At 51.9% G+C, this 27,241-nt stretch overlaps 1 protein-coding gene across 1 annotated transcript in view; it reads left to right on the top strand.

The window, feature by feature from the left end:
* The first annotated feature begins 573 nt into the window (after positions 1-573).
* Positions 574-27,241, top strand: part of KLF8 (Kruppel like factor 8) — an 88,093-nt gene continuing 61,425 nt past the window's right edge. Inside the window, exon 1 of the mRNA XM_039487972.1 lies at positions 574-1,459. Within this exon, the coding sequence (XP_039343906.1) occupies positions 1,433-1,459 (27 nt within the window). The 5' untranslated portion in view covers positions 574-1,432. The remainder of the gene's footprint in view (positions 1,460-27,241) is intronic.

The following is a 27,241-nucleotide window of genomic DNA, read 5'->3' as shown; positions in this document are numbered from 1 at the left end:
GTCCTTCATATGGGAGATAGATAGAAGTACTTGGAGCAACTGTCCCTATCATTCCTCTGCAGATCTGATGGCAAGTGAATCATCTGCCAGGATGTCTCAGTTGAACTGTCTGCTCCAGCGGAAAGACTAATAAAAGACCATATATGTCTAGCTTGGTCAAGAACAGTAGCATATATAAGGGCACAAGAGCACTCAGGGGAGGCAAAGCAATTTTTGCACGGGGGGTAAAAACCCATCTGATCTAGGCAATTTAGCTAGCGTGAGGGCACAAGGTTGCATGGGCCATACCGCACCAACCCACCGGGCTGGGGGGAGCCATGGGGAATCGCTGCCATCCAGCCGCTCTGCAGAGAGCAGCTCCCAAGCTAGCAAGGTGTGAGCGAGCAGCCGGGCTGTTCGAACGCAGGAGAAGCAGATGGAGCTAAAGGGCTGAAAAACAACGCCCCCCGCCCCCCCGGAGTTTGCAGACACCACCCCTGAGCTGGGCACAGACCAGCTTCCTGCTCCTCCCACACCCAGCCCTGGCTTCTGCTCTGTCGCACATGCCCCCTCCCCCCTGAGAAGTGCGCTCTGTTAACGACCCCGGAGGAGGAGGGGGGGGGGCTGTCCTTGGACACCCAGTTCCCCAAAGGGCGTGGGAGCAGAGTTCATTGTCCTGATCTAGGCTCAGCGGTGGAAAGTCTCTGGGCTCAGAAGTGGGCGTGGGGAAAGCAGGACGGTGTAGCCTTGGGGACCCACTCGCCCCCCAAATTCAGTGGGAGCCGCGTTCACCAGCCCGATGAAACTGAAAGGGGCCGAGCAAGGAGAACTAGCTGCTAGGGTGTTGCCGAGCCGCTCAGTCCGACTTGTGCACAGGAGGTAGGTGGAGTCAGGGAGGGAGTAGCAGCTCCATCTATGCAGCTCCCCCACCCCAAGGAATCACCCCCTACAGAGGCGATCAGGGGAAGGGGTGGGGGGCTCCTTCCACCCGCCTCGGGAGGGTCCTGCAGCCTATGCGGACAGCGCTGGGTACTGGCCGTGGGGGCGGCCAAATAAGCCCGGGGGGAGCCCAAGTTGTGCATTGCAGCTTTAAAGGGGCTGGTGATTGACAGGGCATGTAGCAGTGGATGGGGTGGAGCCGCTGGGTGGGGTCAGGGACAGGCAGCTGGTGAAAACGAAAAGGGAGAGAGGGGGAAAAAAACAACATTGCCCCCCCACCCCCGCCCCTGCCATCAGCAAACACAAGGCGAGGAAGAGGAGAGGGGGAAGAGGAGGAAGGTTGAGTGGGAGCAGAGCCTTTCCAAGAAGCCCAGAGCCCTCCCCCACCCACCTACTCCACCCTCCCCTCCCTCCAGCACAGCTAAGCACCCAGAGCTCGCCCCGTGCCTGCCCGAGCCCAGGGGGAGGCAGAGGGAGGACCCCCCCGGAGCACGCCCAGGGGGGACAGGAGGAGATGCACTCCGAGGAGCAGAAAGAGAAAGTAAGTCCCTTTCATTTTGTCTGTGGTCCCCCCCCCCCCATGTGGTCACAGGGTGGAGGGGGAGGATCCACCTTAGGAAACAGCCTCTTTTTTGCAGATCAGCGGGAGCGGGGGCTGCTTGCAAGCCTCAGTGTCCCCTGGGGAGCGGGGGAGGGCTGTGCACACCCAGCCAGGGCACGGGAGTCTCCACTGTCCCGCGCTCTCAACCCTGCAGATCGGGGCGCTGCGAAGGGGGTTTGCTTTGGGGATTTTTTTTCAATGCAGTGGACAAGTCAAGGGCTCCATCTTGCCTGGCCTCTTAAAGGGGCAGTGCACCGCTTGGGAGGGAAGGAGGGAGAAGTAGGTTGCGCTGGTTGGAAAGTCATTCCAGAAGCAGGGGAGAGGGAGTGGAATCTCCGCTGGTGCGGAGTGAGATCTTGCCTTGCAGTCAGTGACATTGCTGTGCCTGCCCTGCACGGCAGAGTCTCCCTCTGCCCCAGGGGTGAGCTGAGGTTCACTGTGAAGTGGGGGGTGCGCCCTGCCACGTTCCCTGCCCTCCCACCGTTTGAGCTGCAGATTTAGGAGACAGATTAACCGTGCGTCGCGTGGTTTAACTGCTTCCTGAGTGTGCAGCAGTGACAGCTAGGCACCTATGTGTCTGCCTCTTGTTTGCTTTTGGAGTGCAGTGCAGTAAAGCGTGTGTGGGTCGCTTATTGATCTGGGTAGTGGCCTGGCCTGGCACCCTGGGGGCATGAGTCAGGCGGGCTAGGGTGTCTGGGCACAGAATTTCAGGAGCACAGGGTGGCTGCCACATGCCCTCTTGGTGTAGATGGCTATTGCACGAGTTAGCTTTCAGGCTGAGTCGTTGCAGAATGTGGCAGTGATGCTGGCAAAGCCAGGTGCCCTGGTCTTGGAGATGGAGCCAAGCTGAGGTGAGGGAGAGTGGTGCATATGGAACAGGTGCATCTCAATGGTATATCTTTCAGAGAGCTGGATCGCTGCATCCTCTGACTTGAGGCCTGCCCTGGGGATAGCAATTTAAAGGATGTCAGTTGAAAGATGGAGGGGGGAAAAACTGACATACATATGTGAATAAATATGGACTCTAGGCACATCTCTCTTGGCTAAACACTGGTGGGAAAACTACTGAGACATATTCGTAGAGAACCTTTTATGTCTACATTCTGCCAATCAGTGGCTGGTCCATGTTCTGAAGAGCTTAGGTCCAGATTTTCAAAAGTGACTAGTGGTTTTTGTGTCACCAACTTGACTCTTGGAAAATGCTGAGCCACCTGCCCTCTGAAAATCAGTCCCCTTTCAGCTGGGCTTCCAAAATCACTGGTCACTTTTGGAAACCATTGGTTTACAGTCTTTGTTCCAAATCCTGGAATGTGTTCAGAAAACTGGAGACTCATACAGCCGTGTGTGTGCCAGGACTTGCAATGTTGTATAGTTCTAAAGTTGGGGGTCAACATGAGTTCAGACCTTTTTAATTAGAAGTGTGGTCCAGTTGCTGGACTGAGAGCTAGGAGCAAGTCACATATCCTCTCTGTACCACAATTTCTCTATCCATAAAATAGGGATAATCATTACCTCCTTGCCAGGGGCCTGATTGGGCAACTTAATTTAATTAGAGTATTAGATGATGAAGGTGTTGTGTAAGCACATTATAGACAGTGCTGAAACTTTAGTTTTAGGGTTAACTTCTTGGAATTCTTCCATCACCTGGGTGGGGAGAGGGAGTTTGTACACAGAAGATTTGAATGGGATCAGAGGTGGGAAGCCTTCCTCCTTAGAAGAAGAGCATGGTGCCTGTTCTCGACTCTTGCATCTGAAGATAGAACTGGGATGGAACACCAGTGATCAACAGCGTGTTGAAAGAGAAGTCTAAACTCCTGATGCAGCCTTTATGATCTCATGGGCAAGTATCATTATCTCCATTTCACAGAGGAGTAGAGCCCTGCACTGGGATTCAGGAGATCTCAGGTCCATTCCCAGCTCTGCCACAGACTCTCTGTTTGACCTTGAGCAAGTCAGTCTCCATGTGCCTCAGGTCCCTGTGGATGGTAACACTTCAGGGGGTGCTGAGGATCACCTCTTGGTACTATTTGGGTCTGGGTGCTTCACCACAGCTGTATAAGTAGGCACAGAGAGATTGTGATTTGCCTCGGGTTGCACGGGGACTCCGACTTCTGCAGTCGTTTTGGTCCACAGTGCTTCAACTCCCAGTTAGGGACAGGTGGAACTAGTGTAAACAGGAACCAAAGAAATCTATATCCAGAGCAGTCTTAATCGCTGGAGAGCACAAAACTGGAATCTGGACTGCTGAGCCTGCTTGCCAGCATGTCGGATACTTGATGACGTCTTTTGTGATCATTATGGACGTGTGTCTTGCTTGCGCCAGTCGTCCTAGCCCAGTCACACCTGTCATCCCACCCTTTGTAATTCACATATACACCTCTGAATACATTCCACTGTAGCATCCTGGGATCTGAATGAGGGACTTGCTATTAGGGTTTAGAATGGGTGTTACCAGAGTTGGTTTCAGTGACCCAGATTCCCTGGTTTGACTGGAACAGGTACATTTCTGTGCATAGTTGGCTCTTGGTGTATAGCGCTGTATTTGTTGGGTGACTTGTAAAAGATTATGAAAGAAAATATTGGGGTCGTGCCTTTTTTTGTTTGCAGCTTTTTTGATGGAAGGAGGAGGTCAGCAAGCTGTATGTGTTTTAAATCCTGTTCATTTTATTTTTGCCTGTACAGCTTCCCTGGGTTTGCTGGAGGACTTGTTGGGAGATCTCAGAGATGGGCTCTATTCCATCTTCATTGAACAGATAGCGGATGTTTAATCTTTCACAAATACTTTCTTTCTCTAGAATGTTAATTGGGCATAGAAGTGTAATGGGAGTCAACAAAAAACAAGGTTGTGAAACCTCTGCTAATCCCCTCCCCTCAGTTACTTGCCTTTCACACTCATGTGAGGTTGTCATTGCCCTGGTTTTCTCCAATCCTTGACAAATCTGCTCTAGGCAGTGATAGGTGCTGTGGTGGTAGCAAGGAGGTGGCTGGTCTATACTAGTTTCCCACAGTTGCTACTGTCAGTGGAGCTGTGCTAGGATGGTCACAGACGAACTGCTCTCCAGTTGTGTTATCTGCCTGGAAGTTTCCCAGTGGCACAGTCTCCTGTAACCTCTGTTGGTTTTAACCCTCCTCCTTTCCTTGGTCATGCCAACCTGGTCAGGTGTCTTATCCATTCTTTTTCTACTCTAAGCCTTCCATGTTTTAACTTGTCTGTTTCTCCCACCGTGACTGTCAAGCATCCTTCCAGCTGCTATGCTGGGGTGGACGTGTTTCCCCTAGTCTGGTTGGTTGGTACTGGCCTCCTGCATTCTGAATCCCACTCTCTAAATACGCATTTGTTAGTCTTCACTGTCAGCTGCAGAGACTCAGTCTTGCTCTCTGACTTCTAAGCGTTGTGAAGCGTGGTTGCAAGAGGATGTGGCTTGCTTAATGAAATCCCCTCCATAGGAATTTGATTCTAATTCCCGGAATGCCATTGGCAAACAGGGCAGAGCTGAGGCTTTTAAATTGGTGTTTTGAGGAGCTAGGTTAGCCTTCAAATGAGTGCCTGATTTTATTTACCTGGCCAATGTTTCTCTCTGTGAAAGGGCTCATTCGGGAGATAGTATGGTCTAGTGGTTGGGACAGTGGACTAGAACTTGACCTGAGTTCTATTCCCAGATCTGCCACTGACCTGCGGTGTGACCTTGGGCGAGTCACCTTCCCTCTTAGTGCTTTTGGGGCAAAACTGTCACTCACTCTGTCTGTACAGTGGCTGGGGGGCAGTTGGGTGCTGCTCAGATACAAGTAATGGGTCTCATTTAGCAGGGCTGCCCAGTCATTTCCCCCAGTGACAGAAACCCAAGGAAAGCCTCTCAGTTAATAGAAATAGAGCCAATTCCAGCTCCCTTGGTTTTTCAGAGGTTTTCTTCAAAGATCGATTGGGTGCCTTTTTTTAATCTCTCTGAAGAAGTCCTAAAAGGTACTGTGACAGAGAGCGAAATGTCCTTGAAAAACCTTACTGAATTAAATTAAAGTATCTGTGGAGTCCAGTATATTAAATACAAAGTTGATGTATGAATGTGGACTGGGATTGTATGTAACCTCTTGAGGTGGCAGATGGGATGTGAGCCCTGGGAATTGTTAGGAACTTCAAGGGACTATACTGAGCTATGGGCCAGACAAGAATGGACTTTTGGACAGTGTCAAGTGGTTTGCCTGGGAATCTCTAGTGGGAGGGGAAGCGAATGTGAATTTTCACCTCTTGTTAGGCAAATGCCCAACCTTTTGACGCTACTTCCTGAGGAGGGGTCCACTGCCTGGCCCTGGAATCTGAAGATCGGAGGCCAAAGCTGTATGAAGGAAAGATTCATGGGGGTGCTAGTTCTGGGCTAAAACCATTCTGATCTTGTAACCACAGGGAAAACTCCTTGGTGGGGTTTGAAGGACCCCTGTTAGAGTTGGGGATGATTAACATGCGTGTAGGTTTTTACTGTTTTTAATACATTGTCTCTGTAATGCTTTCACCTTAAGAATAAACATGCTTGGTTAGAAAGAGCTGTGGAGTAGCACATAACCGAGGGCAATTACACTGTTCATAGCCTCTGCAGAAAAAGCAAAGTGCGGACACTGGCCTGATTAGGCAGTTTGGCTTGCTGGGAATAAGCCCAGCACAGTTTAGGCAGGGAACTGTGCAACCTGGAAAAACCGCAGTCAGGAGGGGAGAGACATACTTCTCTGCCTAAGAGAGGTGATGCCTGAGGGGCCAGGAACCTAGAGTGGGTGCCCTCAAGGTACCGTGGAGGGGGGACACAGGTGCAGTCACTCTGAATTGTGTATGTGTGTGTTTAAAATGTTTGGAATATTGAGACTGTCAAATCTAGATTCTTAGTTTTTCTGGAGGACTCGTGGGTTGCTTGGAGATATCTATTTTGAGTTCAGAGGAGCTGAATCTTTTCTTCCACATGTGCGTTAGGCATTGGAGTTAAACAGGTAGTTTAAAAAAAAATAACCAGAGATTTAAACATTGCGGTCTCTTCCTCTCTGTTGCTCAACTTTCACTTTGTGGATTCATGTGATGGGACTGGTTTTGTACTCATCTATCACAGAGTCTTTCTGGGTTAGACAAGACCTGACTGTCTAATATCTACCCTTCTCCATTCTAAAGAAGCAAAACAAGGGCATAAGCCCAATTTTCCCGGGTCTCTTCAATAGCGTTGCAAACCCTGGAGACTACACGTTCCAACAAGCAATGCTCCATCTTGATCTGTGCTGCCAGGGGCTGCATTGTAAAACTGGCACAGGTTTGCAACAGATAAACCTTTTGAAAAACCCTGTGCCCGTAGCACCATATCTATGGATTCATTCCTGGCGAGTGTAAATGCACGTGGAAGTCGTCACTGGCTTGAATGGATTTAAATGAAGGAGATCGTCCCAAATGGGACCACTCTCAAGGCTGAGCTACTTGTTTAAGAATTAGATTGCTAGATGCAGTCTTGCCTCATGTAGGCAGGAGAGGGAAGCTGGTATGAGAACCTTTGCTGAACTGCTGGCTACTCCTCCCAAGGCAGGTACCTCCTAGCCATCTGGATCTGTGGCTGCATGAACTGGAGCTAATGTTTGCTACAACATCTGGGCTATAATTCTTCCTCTGAGGTATGCCTTCTGGGACACGCCCAGCCTCTGTAGGCTTTAGGAACTGAGATCCTGAGCTTGCATTTTTTTTTAACCTCTTCTCTGCATGGCTCCTTTGCAGTCTGTGGATGTTGAGCTATACCTGCTACGTACCATGGCACTAGAAATGTAGCCACTTCCTCCTAAAGCATTTCATGCTCATTATGTCTGAGAATTGCTTTGTACCTCACTGTAGTGCAGCCACTTCTGGGATGGAGTCTTGTGCCCAAGCGCCATGGGGATGGGCACACTGGAAATGTGTAAATATTTTGGCAGCGGAAAATGTGTGGCCAAAGGCCTGGGGGCAAATACTCTTACACAGCTGTTGATCTTGGATGTGCTGGACTCCTGTTCAGGGCATCCCAAGCTTTTTGAGGTCTCACTTGTGTAATGTGCATACAGGTTTCAGAAGGACTAAGAGCTGAACTGACCTTGTGGGGACTAGAACCTGTGGCTCCTGGGAGTCTCTGCATGCCATGCCTTAAGCTTGGGTCACTTAGGGCTTGCCTGTGCTATGGATTTTTGTTGCAGGTCAAACCCTTAGTGGAAACACTGCATTGGTGATATATAGGTCTTGCTCTGGTGTGGCTTATGCAGTTTTAAAACAGGTGTGAAACTCCCCGGTGCAGGCCAAATCCAAACTACCTCCTCCTGGAGGGAACAATCTGGCATGGGTCCCAGGCCATGGCCAAAGTGAACAAACAGGAAGCTGGGTCTGACCCATGTGATGCTATGTTCTACGTGACTGTCATTGGCCAATGACGGCTGATCTTGGCCAGTGCAGCCTCCATGGGAGACACAGAGATTTCCAGCTGTTTCTTCTAAGCTTGTTGCTCCTTCCCTCCCCTCCACCCATCGGGCTCCCCACATGAGCCCCGATTCTCTTTGCAGCATTGCTCGTCACCGGCTGGAGCAGCCCACCTCGGACCCTGCCCTCCGGCTCCCCGCAGTGTGTCCTCGTCGGAGTGGGCTTGAGTTCACGACCCCGGGATCCCTTGCTGGCATGCAGGGTAACACAGAACATGCCGTCCTGGGAAATCCGATCTCTGCTCTAAGCCTGCTGCCCTGTTTGCTCTGGGTCTTTTTTTTTTTTTAAAGGGAGCTGAATGGAATTAGCCTCTGCCCCTCAACAAAAGGGCTCTTGTTGAGACATACCAGTGTGTGTCCGTAGGGCCCAGTGTGTGCTGACTGGGGTTGGAGTGAAGTGAGCACCTTGGCTTTGCCAGAGGTATCCAGAGGGGAATGGCGCTCTGTGGCTGGCTTTTCTCTCTGTGCTGCCCTGTCTCATCCTTGGGGATTCCCTGCCCCTTTCAGCCATTCCTAGCTGGTTCATGCTCCCATTTTATTTTAAATGGAGTCAAATGTAGCTGAACTCCACAATCCCTTTGCATCAGTCGTGTCTGCAGGACCTGGGTCCTGGCCATTAGTTTGCTGCAACCAAGCAGTGGTTGCATATGCTTTTTTGCTCTGTCACCTCAAAATGGTGCCTCCTTTTAAAAAATCTGTTTTGGAGACAGGCTGGTATATAAATACACAGATCTGGTGTGACCTTGGGTAAATCACTTAATCTTGTTGTGCCTCAGGTCCCCATCTTCTGCTTGTGGTTGTATCCCTTTCTCCTGTTCTGCCTTGTCGTCTTAGATTCTGTTCTGTATAGGTTCTTATACTGCGTTCATCACTGTAGCGTCTGAGCATTTGGAGTGTCAGCTTTTTGAGGCAGGGACTGCCTGTCACTAGGTTTGTACAACACTTAGCACAATGAGGCACTGATGTTGGTTGGGTTTACTAGACTAATATTATTTATTTTGGTTTTCTGTAGTGCCTAGGAGCCCCAGTCATGGACATGGAACAAAAGACAGTCCCTTCCCCCAAAAAACTAGGTAGTACCAACACTGTAATGCAGAATGCTCAGGTTAGGGAGGCGAAACCATTTGAAGGCAAATCAGATGAAGGAGCTGGCGGGTCCTGCTGGAGATATTCTGTCTCCTTAGATGTGAGAAGAAGCTCTTGGGGTCCTGGAGAGCAGAGTGGCTTTTGGGGATGTTACTGCTGGATTGCCCTCTCATTCATTCTGAGCAGCATGGGGGGTTTTCCTCTGGGGGAGGGGAAGACAGGCCCCAAACTGAAAGGGAAACGTAGACATGTTGTGAACATTTTGATTAGTTGGAAAATCCCCTGAACGAAATGAAAACCTGCCCGTTTCTTTGTCAATGTTCCGTGGCAAAGCCGGACCCAGCTCTAATCGAGGCGCATTGGCAGGTAGCCTGCCTTGCCGCTGCTGCTCTGTCCCTGAGCTGTGGCTGTAGGACATCGCTCTGCAGGACAGTTGGTCTCCGCCCACCATCCCCACTCTCCAATGGGCTGGCACTCCACAAAACAATTAGATTGAGCTCAAGCTTCAGCAAAGGTGCTGGTTGGTCTCTTAGGGATGTCTTCATTACATAGTTAACCTGGACTCTTACCTGGATTTTAGTTCAAACCCTTTCCCTCCACTACAGTCCACATAGAAAACCTCTGACCTGGGTGTGGCGGTGCTTTAAGCCCCAGTTTGCTGACCCAGCTGGGGGATAGAACCTGGCTTCAGTTTAACTTGGGCTGGACTCTACCCTCTCTGCAGTGAGGACACAGGCAAACATCACTTGGGTGCTGGTACAGTTCTCCCCGGAGGATGGACAAAGTCTCCCACAATTGCCTGGGAAAGAATCCTGGAGTGTCTCAGCACAGAGCACCATGGGCCGTGACTCACGTGGGCGAGTGCAGGAACAGGGAGGACGTGGTAGGTGGGTGAGCCTTTGCTGTGGAGGGGCTTGCACCACACTGGGCTAACCTGGCTGTGGATCAGCTGGATTACATGTGCAGCGAAAACCTGCTTTTAGGCTAGGATTGGGAAGGTGTTAGCCAACATGTGTAGACAAGGCAGTGTGCCTTTTAACACATGTGTTGGTCAGGTAAACACATATAATGCCTCCCAAACCTTAGTCTCAGCAAGGCCTTGCTGTGCAGGACATGGACAAGCTGTCACATTCAAAGATGACTGGGTAACCTCTGCTCTGTCTGTGCCTGAGGCGTAGGTGGATGTTCCTGGGCAGAACGGTCTCTTTCCCCCTGAGTGGCTGGAAGCGGGAATGCTCATGGGAAGGTGCTTTGCCGAGAGGTGAGCGTTAACCCCAGGCTTGGCCTGGCGTATTTTTCCTCCTGCCATCAAATGAAACCCACAGGACTTGGTAACTGTCCAGCACTGGACAGCATGACTGTGTCCGTGCCCTCTGTACTGAGGCACTGGGCAAAAGCCACCTGGCTCCAGAATGGGGAAAGGTGGGGTGGATTGGTTGGATTCCAAATATCCCTACCCCCCCCCACCCCGCCCCTCTGCCTCATTGCTTCACACCCAGACTGAACCCAGCTCAAACCTAGGAGGAGGGGATAAATAAACTCCATGAACTTCTCTGTTCATGAACTTTACCCACCTTCATTTCGGGATCACAAAGCACGTTCCAAAACATAACTATCCCTGTGTTACAGATGAGGAAACCGAGGCACAACAAGGGGAAGAAACTTCTCCCAGGCTGTAGTGTGAGTACTTGGCAGAACCAGGCCTGCTAACTGCCAAACCCACTAGGCGAGAGGGTCTCACAGAGTTCGTCAATGCTGCTGGGCTTGGAAATGCTTCTGCTCTCAAGACAGCAGCTCTTGCAGCCAGGTCAGATGCAGGAAGCAATGGAAGTAGCATGAAATATTTGCTTTCCTAAGCAAATTTTCCTCCCTGAATCAAGAGCTGGTGTGGCCCAGTGGCTAGGGCAATGGTTCTCAAACTTTTGTACTGGTGACCCCTTTCACATAGGAAGCCTCTGAGTGCGACCCCCCCCCCCTTATGAATTAAAAACACTTTTTAATATATTTGACACTATTATAAATGCTGGAGGCAAAGTGGGGTTTGGGGTGGAGGCTGACAGCTCATGACCCCCCCCCCCCCCATGTAATAACCTCACAACCGCCTCAGAGATCCCGACCCCCAGCTTGAGACCCCCTGGACTAGAGGATATGGCGGAGATTCGGGAGACATGGGTTCTTATCCCAGCTCTGCCTGCTGGGTGACTTTAGGCAAGTAACGTCACCTCTCTGTGCCTCGGTTTCTCCTCCCATGTCCTGTCTGTATGGACTGTAAGCTCTATGGAATGGGGATGTCTTACGCTGCGAGCAGGTACAGTGTTCTGCACAATGGGGCCCTGATCTTAGCTGGGAGCATCTAGGTGTGTCTGAGACACGAGTAAATAACAGTGATTAATGTCCCAACCCTGTGACGCCTCCCTGAAAGGAGGCCAAACTCTGTCCCCGGTACCAAGTGTACATGATTCCTATGCTGCACACCCATGACTGTCTGTGGGCCTGTCTGCAGCGGGCTACTCCAGGGCCTTTGCCAGCCTCTGCCTGAGCTGTTTATAGGCGTACACAGCCTGTTTGACATTGAGAACTTGCAGCAGGCCCCCATGGGGCTTGCAGATGTCCTTGGCAAAGGGGAACCCCAGCGGAGAGGCTGCTTCACTGTGCTCTGGCTCTTGCCACCCTGCCCGCCCCTTTAAAACAAAGCACTTCATGCTGCAGGAGCTTTGGCATGGGGTGAAGAGGTGCTTCCTGCTGGCCAGCAGGGGCTGCTAGAGCTCCCAATGCCACTCTGGGGCAGGGCTGGGTGTACCAATCCAGCTGGGTTCGTTGCCTCTGTGGAATATTGGGGCCAGAATCTCAGAGGATCTGACCCTTTGAGCAGAGGGGTGTGCGTGTCCTAGTCCTAGATCCCAGCCTTGCAGTTCGGGCCATCACCAAAATCCACCCATGTTGGCATGAGATCCCAGCCAAACGTAGTGGCCTCAGCAGGGTTTCTGGGGTTGTTCAACCTAGAAGCGAAGGACACAGGGGATTAGAAAAGGGACTGAGGGTCGTTCAAGTCTAGGTTGTGCCAGCCTGAGCCCACCAAGTTGCTGTGGCTGGGGGCATGGTGATGGATTTGGTGGCTTCCGCCCAGTCTGCTGTGAAGAGGTGTCTGCCTTGTGGTTAATCCCTTGCTGGCTGTCTTGGCAGAAGGGCCAAGGAGCTGGGTCTCGCCTGGGGACGTGTATCCTGCCAGCTGTGCTGTATGATGGGGTAGGGCAGTGGCTCTCAAACTTTTTTACTGGTGACCCTTTTCACATAGCAAGCCTCTGAGTGTGCCCCCCCTCCCCCTTATAAATTAAAAACACTTTTAAATATATTTAACACCATTATAAATGCTGGAGGCAAAGCAGGGTTTGAGGTGGAGGTTGACAGCTCGTGACCCCCATGTAATCACCTCGCGATCCCCTCAGGGGTCCCAACCCCCAGTTTGAGAACCCCTGATGTACGGTCTCCTGGGCTCTTCACTGAGGACCTCTCGCTAGGGCTCCACCCACTTCAACCTGGCCCAGCTTTAGGGCACATGCTGCTGACTCAGAGAGGGATTTGACACATGGTGGGCTGGAAGCTGCCCCTTCCTGTGGTCAGAGGCGGGGGGGAGGGGGCAGTTGCTCTGATCTGATTGGGCCAAGTGGGCTGAGCCTCCTGCTCCTTACCGCCCCAGAGATGGGTATGAACTGGGGGCTTCCCCTCTCCCTTGTGCCGCGGTTGTTTCCCACTCAACCCCAGGCCCTGCTTCTGCAGCCACTCTAGGTTAGGCCTTGGGGTCTGTCAGGCAGACGCTAGTGAGCCGCTGCTTATCCTGCCAGCCCTGGGTCTGTGTCCACTGTGCCATCCTCCCCACCCCCTCCACAGCTGTCAGTGCTGAGCCCGGGCTGCTCTCTCCCCTCCACCTCCTCCCCAGCTGTCTTTTTGGGACCAAAAAAAGGGCAGATTTTCTGTGGCTCTGGAGCCAAAAGAAACCGTCCCCAGGAGAGCACCTGCCTGGGCCCCGTGCTCCCGCCCTCTCCTCCCAGCCAGGGATTAGCAGGGCTGGGCTGCTGAGGGGCCCTGCCGCTGGGCAGGGGTGTGGTAACCTGCTAACCACACCCAGCTGCGTCTCTCTGCCGCAGCCCAGCGCAGTCCCCCCAGGCAGCATTGCACAACGGTTCCAGGTTCAGGAGGTGGAGCAGCCGTCGGGTCAGAGGATTAGGCCAAACAAATACAAAATCCAACCCCCGCCCCCCCTCCCCCCTCTATGCACACCCCCCAAACAGCAGCTGCTCATTGCACAGCCCTGCAGCATGTTTGCCTTCCTCTTGCCTGTGGGCCCGGCTCTGGGCACAACAACCACTCAGCTTCCGCAACTGGCAGCCTGGCTTCCTCCCCTCCCCCTCCTCCCTGCTCCGCCCGAATTCTGGGAACGGGGGAGCAACTCGTGGCCTTGTTCTCTCTCCCCCTCCCCCCGCCCCAAGCCACGGTCTCAGAAGTCATGCAGGGCTGTGGGGCTGCTGTGCTTTCCTCTTGTGTGTGGCCTTGCGTCAAGGTACCTAACGCTGTTTCATAGCTAAAATTGTCCCTTCCTGGTACCATCATTGCTTGGCCAGTGCCCCCCAGCCAGCTGACCCGGAGCGTTCTTAGTGTGTGGTTTCCTTCTACAAAGTCACCTGGCAGTGGTGAGACTGTGTTTACTGGCACTGTACAAATCCTGATCAGATCTGCTCCGCTGACACGTAACTCCTGCTGGCCTCTCCGTGCCCCACACTTTGCCAAAGTGCTTGCCAGCTGGGTTCTGCTGAAAGCTTGCTGTGTGAGTCACTTCCCCTCCCTGCACCTCAGTTTACCTACCAGTAAAATGGGGATGGTGATGCTGGCCCAGAATTGCAAAGTGCTGGACGAGAGATACCATAGAGTGCGTGACTACCTGAGAATACAACCAACTGGTCTGGTCCCAAGTAGAGCGCTAATAGAAAACCAACAGTGGAAGAAGGAAGGGTTGTGTGATGGTTTAACCACTGGACTGGCACATGCAAGTCCTAATTTCAGATTCCTTGAGTGACCCAGGACAAGTCACTTAATATCTGTGCCTCAGTCTACCTATCTGTAAAATGGGGATAATACTTCCTTTGGCTTGTCTGTTTAGATTGTAAGCTCTCTGGGGTGGGGACTCTCTCATACAATGGGGCCCTGATCTGAACTGGGGACTTTTGTGATGCAATGAATGATTTAATTTGTAACCTAAGCCTTTTTACCAGGGTAATATAAGCAGTGTCTAGACTAGGATTTGCAGATGTGACATTAACATGTTAAATTAGTCTAGTCAGATTTTAGGGAAAGAAAGGTTCAATATGTTGCTAATTTGTTTTCTATAAGCAGTTCTTCAGAGCCCGGCATTAGCCATGTTGTGGTGTAGTATAATCACACAATCGATTACACTAAAATCGTCCATACCTCAGTAGCCCATAATCTTAACTCCGATTTTAACTCCCTCCAGGAGCGGGTTCCCTGGGATCACCTCCCAGCCTTGCCTTTGTTCCGCATGTGGTCTTACCAGGACACGCCTCCATCTCCCCTTATCTCTGCCCCAGATCAGCCCTCATCCCTATATTAATCCGTCCTCTTTAGCACTCCCTTGTCCTTAATGCCTCTCTGCTCAGTTGATCGTGCTTTTAATTGCTGATCCTAGAGTGTAACCTCTCTTGAGTGCATAGCCCTCCAGTCACAGCAACTATCCCTCACCTTTGGCCTGTGTGGGCCATACACTCTGAGCACATGAATATTGGGTCCTATCCTGGGAGCTGAATTACTGAGGTTTCCTCCTTCTGCGGAGCCTGTAACCTTCCCTTCTGCTTTGCCACCCTGGGCCGTGAGCCAATATTCTGTGACCTCTTTGTCTCCTTGGAACCTGCCTGTCCCCTCCCTCCTTTCAGTGCTGCTGCAGCTTCCCTTGGAAAGGAATCCTGGCACCAAACTACAAGTGCTGAGCCCATGGTAGTCCTTGCTGATCTCCTTCCTCCTTCAGTTCCCTTAGCCACCCCCATCATGTCCACTCCTCCTTACTCCAGTGCCCCCACTCTCTCTTCTGCTTTGGCCATATTGTATGTGTCTGTCCCCATCACTGGCTCAAACCATCTGTGTGCTGTCTCCCCTGCTGCTCCTTCCAGCTGGCCCCCTCTGCCACTTGCTCTGCCATCCCTGAGCCCCTGCTGCTGCTCGCTATCCCCAGTACAGCCTGCACTTTGGCCTTCATAGCTCTGCCTGCGAGGAAATCTGGTTCTCGTGTCTGAGACTTCTCCCCAGGATCCTCCCTTGCTGCTTTGCATCTGACACTATCTCTAGCGCTTCTGTTGGGCAGCAGCCGGCTCTGCAAACCACATCCCAAACCTTCCCCGCCTTCTCTCTGCTCCTGTCCTTCTGACATCTGCCATCCCCCTTCCAGAGACCGGAGGGTGTCAACTGGAAGTTTGAACCCCAGGCCCCGCTCTTCAGTGACAATGACTGGAGGATAGCTAATGGGATGCCAATTTTTAAAAAAGGCTCCAGAGAGATTCCAAGAATTAGAGGCTGGTAAACCTAACTCCAGTACCAGGCAGATTGGTTGAAACTAAAGTAAAGAACAAAATTATCAGATACGTAGATGAACACTATTTCTTGGAGAAGTCAGCATGGCTTTTGTAAAGGGAAATCATGCCTCACCAATCTACTAGAATTCTTTGAGGGGGTCAACAAGCATGTGGACAAGGGTGATCTAGTGGATAGAGTGAACTTAGACTTTCAAAAAGCCTTTGACAAGGTCCCTCACCAAAGGCTCTTAAGCAAAATAAACTGTCATGGGATAAGAGGGAAGGTTCTCTCATGGATCAGTAACTGGTTTAAAGATAGGAAATAAAAGGGTAGGAATAAATTCTCAGTTTTCAGAATGGAGAGAGGTAAATAGTGGTGTCTTCCAGGGGTCTAGGCCTATGATGTTCAATGTAGTCATAAATGATCTGGAAAAAGGAGTAAACAGTGAGGTGGCAAAATTTGCCGATGATACAAAACTACTCAAGATAGTTAAATCCAAAGCAGGCTGTGAAGCGCTACAAAAGGATCTCACAAAACTGCGTGACTGGGCATCAAAGATGGCAGACAAAATTCAGTGTTGATAAATGCAAAGTAATGCACATTGGAAAACAATCCCAGCTACGCATACAAAATGATGGGGTCTAAATTAGCTGTTACCACTCAAGAGAGAGATCTTGGAGTCATTGCAGATAGTTCTCTACAAACATCCACTCAATGTGCAGCGGCAGTCAAAAAAGCGAACAGAATGTTGGGAATCATTAAGAAAATCATAGATAATAAGACAGAAAATATCATATTGCCTCCTATATAAATCCATGGTACACCCATGTCTTGAATGCTGTGTGCAGATGTGGTCACCCCTTCTCTAAAAAAGTATATTGGAATTGGAAAAGGTTCGGAAAAGGGCAACCAAAATGATTAGGGGTATGGAATGGCTGCCATATGAGGAGAGATGAATAAGACTGGGACTTAGTCATCTCTTTTCTAAGGTGAAAAAGGGGGGAATATGGTAGAGGTCTATAAAATCATGACAGGTGTGGAGAAAGTAAATAAGGAAGTGTTATTGACTTCTCATAACACACGAACTAGGGGTCACCACATGAAATTAACAGACAGCAGGTTTAAAACAAACCAAAGGAAGTATTTTTTCACACAGCGCACTGTCAACCTGTGGAACTCTTTGCCAGAGGATGTTGTGAAGGCCAAGACTGTAACAGGGTTAAAAAAGAACTAGATACATTCATGGAGGACAGGTCCATCAATGGCTATTAGCCAGGATGGGTAGGGATGGTGTCCCTAGCCTCTGTTTGCTGGGGGCTGGGAGTGGGCAACAGGGGATGGATCACCTGATGATTACCTGTTCTGTTCATTTCCTCTGGGGCACCAGGCATTGGCCACTGTTGGAAGACAGGATACTGGGCCAGAGGGACCTCTGGTCTGACCCAGTGTGGCTGCTCTTATGATGTGACCAGACACATCAACTGCAGCAGGTCCCGCCTTGTACTAACCACACTGGTGCCAGCCCTGCCGGGCACTCCATGCATTTCACCTCTAGTTTCTCCCAGTCTGTAACTTCCCCACCTACAGACACTGCTGTGCCTGGGGTTTGATCTTCTCCTCCAGGATCCAGGGCTCAGGCCTCTTCAGTGCCTGGCCCTTGATTAAACTTCAGCACCACCACCGCCCTGAATCTGGATCAGGAAAGAGCCGTCCCTCACAGCAAACTACTGCCAGGTGAGCCAGGCAGCTTCCCCACTGGCCTCTCCCATTGCCAGAGGAGCAGAGATGCCTGCTCCTCCATTGCCAGTAGGGCAGGTATTCTCCAGCTTCACCTCTGATTCCTGGTGGGGCTGGGGTGTTCCTCACCTCCCAGGTCTCCCACTACGCTGATGCTGAGGGGGTTTGGTTCTCCAGACCCAGCATGCACTGTGCTGAGCCATTCCACGCAGTGGACGGGTCCCTCGTCCTCGCTGCTGAGGTCATGCGGAGCAGTTGTCCTAAGGCTGTAGAGATCCAAGCGCCTCTAAGTCTGCCTCCCTCCGGGTCCGGAGGTGGTTTTTGACGCTGCTCCCCGGTGTTCAGGTTTCACTTCCTGCATGGGGTGAGGAAGTCCCTGCAAACGCATCCTCCCTTGAGTGTGTGAGGTGGGGGTGGGAGCGCATGGGGTGAGAGACAGCGTCCTGCGGTTGGCAGGCGTGTACGGCTATGTAACACATATGTGCTTGTGTGGGAGGGCGGTCTTGCTTTCTGTTTTGGATAATCAGCTGTTCCGGTGTATATCGTGCCTCTCATCTCCAAGACGCCCGCACCCCCCCACAGGCACCTGCTGCTGGGGTGCCCACATTTTTGTTAAGGAAACCAGGGCAAATCACCCTGCTGTGAAAAGGCTCTCAGGTTGCTAATGCCCTTGCAGTAGTGAGAACTTTGGTTTAAAAGCTCTCACCTCCCCAATCTCACCCCACCCCAGCCCCATGCAAATAGCCTGGATCTTGGGGGACTTCTGTCTGGGGAGGAGCAAGGATGGAGTCTCCCCATCCAAATCTGAACCTGTGGGTCCCGGGAGCTGAGATATTTGGAACCCAATGCACTTGGGGATCATGTATCTCAGGACCTTGCTCGGCACTGGGGGAAAGAACCAGCATCTGTTGAGTGCATCCAGTCAGGCTGTAGGTTTGCAGAGAAGTAACCAAACATCCCTGGTGCTTTTTCACAGCCCTGGTCTAGACACAGGTGATCTTTCAAGGTAACTAATAGGAAGGGGGATTAAAGAGACACTGGAATTTGAACTTCCCTGCTACAGAAAAGGCAGTGATACATAGTGGTTAGAGCCGACGTCAGGAGACCTGGGTTCTACTCTAAACCACCTTTGCTGCTGATTCAATGCACGTGATCTTGGGCAAGTCATTTCCCTTCTCTGTGCCTCAGTTTCCCCATCTACGAAAGGTCATCCCTGTGTTACGAAGTGCTTTGAGATCCTCGAGTGAAAAGCTCTGTGTGAATGCACAGGACTGTTACAATAGAACTTTTGTTTTATAGCATCTCTTGTGCAAATTCTGTCTCAGTCACTGGGTGATATATCCCCCTCAAAAAACTCCAGCCCACCGGGTTGCCCATCAGAAATCCTTATGGCCTATATCTGGACCTGTCAGACACCAGTTGCAAGCTCATGAACTGTTCATAAAGGCTTTGGTTTTCCCTGTCTTACAATTGATGACCTGTTGCCATGAGTGAGAGGAGAGGTCATGTGGGTTTCTGACTGGGCCGGCAGTGAGTTTATTTCACACAACTCACCTGGGCCCACCTTTCCTTAGCACAGCCATCGATGGTGGCAGATCCTGTGGATGGAGTGGTGTTCTCTGCTGCTCCCCATCCCGTCTTTCTCACCACCAGTACACAGGAGTGAGGAATAACGACTCTCCTGGGGCCCAAAGAGGTGGAATTAAAGCATGAAAACACCACGCAGCCTGGCTACTGGAATGTAGGAAGAGACTCGCATGGAGCAGCTGCAAGCCGTGGCTTGTTACTGATCACTTTGCCCCCTTTGCAGGACGAGCCCTTAGATCACATGGCCATAGAGTAGAGAACAGAGGTGCTGAGACATTCAGAGGCCTTCAGATTCAAGTCCTAGGGCATCTGGTTTTACTCCAGTAGAGTCTGCCCCAGTTTTTGCCGTGAATTGCATCCCTCAGTACAGTGCAGCCGGAGACCCTGTTGGTGCCTTTGCATCGCTGGTCGTAGCCTCCTAGCTAGGAAACTTTCTCTGCAGTTGTGGGAAGAGCTGTAAATATTAAGAGTGGATCTTGGGTATGACTGTGAAGCAAACAACCTCCTTCTGAGCCTAAACTCTCTTCCTCCCCTCTCCCCCAGCCCTAAGCCCTCTCTGCCAGCACAGGTGATTTTATGATAGCGCCTCATGGTTTTTTTGGTAGCAGTGGGGGGGGGGGGGGGAGATAATCCAGTGAAGGAATCTGTTATGGTGAAATAGCATTGGATCCCAGCTGGAGCTTTGTTTGGGGAAAGGATGCATCACAGCAGGGGGACAGCTTTTAGATGGGCTAATGGTTTAGTGCAAACAGGATACATTTCCTCTAGGGAAATTCCGACTTGAGCTTGGGTGTGGGGACTGTATGTGTAAATCAGAGAGGAGGGTCACGAGACCTGTTCCCAGCTCTTGTCATGGGATCAGAGTGATCTTGGGCAAGTCATTTAAGCTCTGTGCCTCAGTTTCCCCATTTACAAAGAGGTGATACCCATGCCACAGGGGAGTTGTGAGGATTTGTGGGTGCCTGTTGTCACACTGTCTGGAGTGGCTCACGACTGTGAGTGCCTACCTCGTGGCAGACTGTCAGAAATGGGGCAAACACCCCAAACTGATGGTATGTTCTATAATTAGATTTCGCCAAGCCAGTCACAAATGGGAACTCCTGGATCAGTCATACTATGAAGTCACAAACAGACTCCTCAGACTCTCCAGTTTGTCTTGCCACCCAGACAAACTGAACTTTGTGATAATGGTCATTTAAACCAAAAATCACACCACATCAGATTGCTCCCAGTTCCAAGAGACCAGTCGTTTACCCCAGATCAGTCAGTACTCTGGATCTTACACCAAAGACAGTGCTGGCAGCCAATTCTGTAGTAAACTAACTAAAGATTCATTAGCTAAGAAAAGGAGGTGAGTTATTGAGACATTAAAGCAGGTAAAATGTATGCACAGGTAAGTCACAGTTTGTAACTCCAAATGATGGCAGTGATGTAATAAACTGCCAGTTTCCCCAAAATCTTTCAGGGTACCCAGATTGTCTCTCAGGATCTCCGCTGTGCATCTGGTACCCTTCCCTGTAAGAGTCCAAGCAGTTCAGAGATAAAGGGTCTTTCCTTGAATCCATACTTAGAGTTTCTTCACACACAAAGCAGGCTGACAGTATCTCTGCTCACCTGGGCTTTTCCTTTGATGACGGTGAGTAAGGAATGCATTTAGTCTTTTGACCTCCAACCATCATACATAATGGCCCCTTGCTTTGAAATTAGCATTTTCTGTTAAAGTCCTTAAGTCCTTCATTAGCATTTCTCTAGATTTCTGTGATGGGTTATTTAGTTACGGGGGTATACACAATGTAAATGCAGCAAAGAGTCCTGTGGCACCTTATAGAGTAACAGACATATTGGAGCATGAGCTTCCGTGGGTGAATACCCACTTCGTCGGATGCACCCACGAAAGCTCGTACTCCAATACGTCTGTTAGTCTATAAGGTGCCACAGGACTTTTGCTGCTTTTACAGATCCAGACTAACACGGCTACCCCTCTGATACTTGACACAGTGTAAATGTTTGCTACTATATTATAACAGGAACAGATGAATGAAAACAATACAAGTAATATTCCACTAGTTTTCCTGAAGTTTAAACATCTGAATACACTTTTACATTTACACTCATTTGGATCTATACTAATACACACGTGAACTGACCTGCATACTCTCCAGCATGACCTGCTGTGCCAGCGTCACACCTGTATCTGCTCTGATGGGAGGGGCTATAGCAGGGCGCAGTGTCCTTACTAGACCTTGCCCCTGTTGGTGTCATGGAAGCCCCTGAGATGACTCTATAGGCATGTCTACACTGCAAAAAAAAAAAAAAAAAAAGCCCTGTGGCAGCGAGTCTGAGTCCGGGTCGACTCACTTTGGTTCATTGGGCTGACGCGATGGGGCTAAAAACACCAGCGAAGGTGTTCCCACTCCAGTTGGAGCCCGGGCTCTGAAACCTGGCAATGGGGAGGGTCTCAGGGCCTGGGCTCCAGCCTGAGCCGGAACATCTACACTGCTATTTTTAGCCCCGTAGCATGAGCCCGAGTCAGTTAACTTGGGCTCGGAGCCTCATTGCTGTGGGTGTTCTTTGCAGTGTACACATACAGTATGTGGCCTGTCTCCACAAACTTCCTGCGGGTGTCAGCCAAGGCCTGGCCAGCCCTGCTGGGAGGGGGATGTTGGGCATTCCTGCCCCACATTGGATGGATGATGATGTGTGGGGCATGTGCAACACCATGTACACATCTTTAGGGTGTGTGAGGATAGGGAGGTTCCAGGCTGTGTGTTCTGCAAACACAGCGACTCAGCTCTGGCAGACCCTTCTCCATTCCTGGCCCGGGGGACGGCATAGGGGTCTAAGCAGTGGGTTTGGAATTGGCTGGTGTCACAGGTTGTGAGTCCAGCCGGGCTGCCTCTTCCTTTTTGGGCTGATAAACTGGACCCCATGTGGCTGACTCTGAGTCTTTAGTGATTCCTGATAAACAGAAGTCCCTGGGCAGATATTTAAGCTCCCAGGACACACTTCCAAGGGCCACGTCTGCATACATAAGAGAATCAGAAACTGGTTCAAAAACCTTTTTAATTCCCATGCTGCAAGCCTTTCTGTGGACACTCTTTGCTTATGTCAATAAACCCCGTCCTAAAGAAGAGCTCTGTGGAAACTCAAAAGCTTGTCTCTCTCACCAGCCAAAGTTGGTCCAATAAAAGATATTACCTCACCCTTCTTGTCTCATGCAATTTAGCTTTCAGATCAATTTAGTTTAGAAGCCAGATTTAAAGCAATATAGGTGTCCATACAAGGATCTGCGCCAGTTTAGAATCAGACCGGTTAGTTAAACTGGTTTGGCGCTGTGAGTTGACTAGGCCTAAGAAGGTTTGCCCTGGGGGTCTTTCTCCAAAGCTCCCCTCCCCATCCCCATAGGTGCTGTGTGACCTCTTACTGCAGAGGTGGCTGTATTTCACCAGTGCCATTGTGTATAGTTGGGAAGTGAGCTGAGGCCTTTGGAATGTATAAATGGAACCATTATTGCCACATGGTGTTTGGGGTTACTGGGACACTGACACACCCGCTGTTTCACCTCTTGGGTCCTGAGATGCTCACCTTCATTCTCTTCCCTGCCCCAAAAGACTAGAGAGGACACAGGTTAAACGGTCTTGCATCATGGGAGCAGCAGGGGCCGGAGGTACAGTCTGCACATTGGCTCTAACCCCAAACTAGTTCCTGTCAACCAATGGAACAGTTGCTCTGAACACTGCCCTTCCTGATGTACTAATGGAGCATGGAGTGTAATAAACCAGTGCCCCCATTCCTCCTGGCAGCTGCTCATTTCTCAGACCCAGTGCAAGGATATAAATTGGGGATGCTGGCCAGGAGTCTAGACAGCTAGAGAAGGTGCCGTGATGAGCCAGTCTGAAAAGCCCAGGGTGCATTAAATCAGGGTAGCGGGGACCTGCTGCTGGGCGATACATATGGCATATCTGCTGGAGCCTCGGTCCAGATCAATCCAGTTTCATCTGAGCCTTTAAGCTTTATAATGCGTCCAGTGAAGTCTCCCTGCAACGGCTTGTGTCTAGTAAGTGCATCACTGCTCCCTAGAGCCTGTGGGGCAGTGGGTCCTGTAGTGGTGTGACTGACACAATGCTCCATGGCCCTGGAGCCGGCCTTTGGGCAGGCGCTGGGCTGTCAGCCCCAAGGACATTCCTGGGTTCTCCTGCAGAGATGGCTGGTGGGACATGGGCTGATGTAGCTGTTGAGGGTGCCAGGGGAGCTCACTGGGCAGAAGCTCTGTGATTTTGTGCCGTGGGACATCTGCTGGTGTCTGGATTGTGTTATATTAGGTGATGGTGGGGAGGGCAGTAAATGAACAGAGCTGCTTTCAGTTTCTAAAGTGTGCACCATGGATCCATAGACCAAGATTAATCCATGGTGGTTCACTAACAAAATAACAGTTAACCAATTGACCAGTGTCAGTCAATGGCCCTACCCCGAGACTTGAGGAGAACATCTGTCTCAATGATGCTTCTATTCTAGCCATCCATCCTGAGGGGTATTTGGGAGGCACTCATCCCTAAGCTATTAATGACCCTGTTTAGGGAGCCCTAGAAGGGATATCTGCTCTAGAAGCTTTTGCTGCTCCCCTCATCATAATCTTTGGTCTCTTTCCTCTGGTACCTTGTCATCGCCGACTCTTGTTTCAGCCTCTCTCTCCGCCCTGCCCCCCCGGCGCCCAGAAAAAAAGAGCCCCTTCCCCCTCCGCCCCCCCCCCCCGGATGAACAGCTGCCCAAGAGGGACCTGAGCTGGGAAGCTGTGCTGATGCTGTTGCTATTGCGACCACTCAGTGCTGCTTGCAGAGAGGATTCCACACTGGGTCTCTCCACATCAGCCTGGACAGCCTGGACACCGAAAGGTTGAGATTGGTGTGGCTGGCTGATGATTTTGGGGGCCCAGCTTGAGATACCGGGGGTGGGGGAGTTGATTTTCAGACCGTGCTGAGCACCTGCCCTCTGGAAATCTGGCCTCTTTTAGGTGTCTCCTAACACTGAGACCCCCAAAACTACAAGTCACTTTTGGGAACCATCAGCCAGACATTTGTTCCCCAAGTATTATTTTGGGGCACATAAGGGCTCCCTCCATCTTGCCCATCTCCCTCCTATAACGGCAGGGCAGCATGCTCTCGCTGTGCTAGGGCCGCCAACTTTCTAACTGAAGAAAACCCAACACCTTGCTGCACCCCCTCCCCCGCCCCTTTCTCCAAGGCCCCCTCCTGCTCACTCCATCCCCCCTCCCTCCATTGCTCGCTCTCCCCCACCCTTGCTCATTTTCACTGGGCTGGGGCAGGGGGTTGGAGTACGGGAAGGGTGAGAGCTCTGGCTGGGAGTGCAGGCTCCAGGGTGGGGCCAGAAATGAGGGGCTTGGGGTGCAGCAGGGGGCTGGGGCCAAGGGGTTTGGAGTGTTGGAGGGGGCTCTGGGCTGGGGCAGGGGGGTTGGGGTGCAGGAGGGGGTGAGGCTCCGGCTGGGGGTGTGGGCTCTGGGGTGGGTCTGAGGATGAGGGGTTTGGGATGCAGGAGGGGCTCAGGGCTGGGGCAAGGGGTTGTAGTGTGGGAGCGGGTGTGGGATGCAGGCTCTGGGAGGGAGGGAGGCAGGGGCAGGGGATTGGGGCACGGAAACGGGTGTGGGCTTCGGGCGGTGCTGACCTCCAGTGGCCCCAGCATTTCCTGGGGACGGAAGTCCACATGACTCCCAGGAAGCGGTGGCATGTCACTCCGCTCCTAGGCGGAGGGGCAGCCAGGCAGGCTCTGCAGCTCCCATTGGCCGTGGTCATGGCATTCCCAGCCAAAATTAGGAACACATCAAGCCTGCTAGCCCCCCGTTGTCAGGAAGATGAAGATTGTTGTGCCCACTTTACAGATGGGGCAAGTGACCGGGATTAAGTGACTTGTCCAAGGCTTCAGGGGTCAGCCTAATCGGATTTAAATTGGATCTAGTACCCAGGAGTTCTGGCTCCCGTGGCTATGCTTGGTCCTTTGGACAGTTCCCTCCCACGTGCCCCGGCTGGGGGTTGGAGAGAGAGCCGGAGATCTGCCCAATCATTTCCCTCTTGCATCTGAACTCCAGCGTTGAGTTGGCAGCCGAGGGGAGCTGCCACTCAGCCTCCAGAGCCTGGCTGTGTATGCTAGGAATGGAAAGTTGCCCTGTCTCTTGCTCTAGAGGCTGCCAGCTGCCTGCTCCTCTGCAGGTGGCGTGTTGGTCGGGGCGTTCCTAGCTCATGGAGGGGGAATCTACCTACAGCCCTGGCAGTTCCAAGAAACTGTCTACCTAGGAATTTTCTCTTTGCCCCGCCCATGCACAAAGCACCTGCTGTCAACTCCGGGAGGGGAGCGTAATGCCAGGGTGAGGTGGTATTTCAGCCACCCCTGTCTCTTCTCTCCCTGAAATTCCTCTTGGGCTGGGTCTGTCCCCCACTGCCCACCTGCTCTGGGCATCTCAGCAGCTCTCTTTCTCCTTCCCTGCCTCCTCTCTGGAGTCCCAAACATGGGCTGGGCTGGTTTCTTCCATAGTAGCTGCTCCTTCGCTGCTCTCTAGAGTGGCTAAGTGCCAAATGGTCCCTGCTGGCCCACCTGTACTGCCTTTGCTTTGCCCTCCCCCCTGCCCTGAAGGTGATCAGCCCCCTGGCATAGGGTGTTTCCCTAGCGATGACAAGGGAGCGACTCTCCCCATGTGCGTCTCCCTCTGGCCCTCCCAGCTTGTGCTGCAGAAGGATCGTGTGCCTCGCTGGGCACTGTCCTCTGTGGGATTCCTGCCCGGGGCAGCACAGCCACTGGGTGCTCATTGGGTTGCTGAGCTGCACCGTCCTTGCCGTGGGATGTTAACATGGGTCATGGGCAGGCCTCTCCTGGTGAATCCCAGCACCCACCAGCTGCTGGGGCAAAGGGCCATTCTGTTCCAATGGTGAGAAATCCCATTCTTCTCCTTCCCACTCCCCGCAGGCCGTCTGGCCGGTTCCTCTCTGGTATTGAGACTGAGCGCCCTGGTCTTTTCCTGCTTGAAAGATCTGTTTGTTTGCAACTGTTTACATCCCCAGCCCAGGATTAGCCCTGTGACTGCTGCTCTGGGGAACATGTCCCCGTCAGCCACTTCTGCCAGGGGCCACCTTAAACCCTGGCTCTGCAGAAATTCTTGCTGGCTCTGGAGTCTGGGATGGGCCATGCACCAGCAAGGAGCAGCCAGGCCTGGCACTCTCATCCCAGCCCACGTGGGGCTGGTGGGCATGAAGGCTGAGCTTCTTAGCCCATCACTCGGCTTCTTTCCATGGCAGTGATCTGACGTGAGCTGCCAGATGCCCAAAGGCACTTGCTGACATGCCTCAGCCCTTCTCTGGGGGTGCTCGGTCTCCCTGGGGCGTTCACACCCAGGCTGCCATAGGAGGGGACAGTGGGTTATAGATACCTGCCCACTAAGAACTGGACTGAGATCCCTCCCACACCTCTCTCTGGGTTTCAGGCCCTCAATAAGCCACAGATGGTGACAGTTCTTGGCTTGGGCTGCCTTCAAAGCATGACCTGCTGGTGAAGAGCTCTGAGCTTTCTGATCCCTCCCTCTCATCTGTTCTGGCTTTAACCAGCCCCACCCCAAACCCCATTATCCTGCTGCTAGTGAGTTGGACACAGGAACTCGCCCATACTTATTGCCATCCTGCGTAGGAGCCCCAGTGCATGGACCAAGACCCCATTGTGCTAGGCGCTGTACAGACACATCATCGGCACAGATAACACGTTCCTGATTCATTGCAGCACATCACAGCATGCAGGTGCATTGCAAATGTGGTGACAGCCACCTTTTGCTCGGTGACCGCCTCCTGTGGCCCCCCAGCCCCCTCCCCACCTGGCCGGCTAACCTGGGTTAAGGAAATGGGGTCCTTGCGCCTTTAAGAATAGGGTTAGTTTCCCATGGAGCAGGAGGCGGGCTCTTGTGACAGGCTGGGAAGGTCACAGCTGTGAGCTGGGTGGATGGGGGGGAGCTAGGGGGGATCCCGACTGCAGTGTTGCTGTGCTTCTGCGTGAGACCCACCAGCCCGTCCTGCCCAGTGCAGGGCTGGGAACTCTCCTCCCTGACACATTCTCAGGGTGGGCACAAATCCAGCTCTTAAAGCACCAGGCGTGGCAGTGGGAGGCAGTCTCACAGGGGCCAGGCCTGCGGAGGCCACAGTTGCTGCTGGCCCTTTAAAACCCTCCTCCTGCTGGTGAACAGCTCTGTCACTTGGAAGCTCATGCCTTGAGTTTCTATAGAGCCTC

The sequence above is a fragment of the Mauremys reevesii genome, linkage group 9 (assembly GCF_016161935.1).
Source record: "Mauremys reevesii isolate NIE-2019 linkage group 9, ASM1616193v1, whole genome shotgun sequence".
Lineage (NCBI taxonomy): Eukaryota > Metazoa > Chordata > Testudines > Geoemydidae > Mauremys > Mauremys reevesii.
Note: the sequence above shows the minus strand (reverse complement) of the source record. Positions and strands in the feature narration are given on the sequence as shown.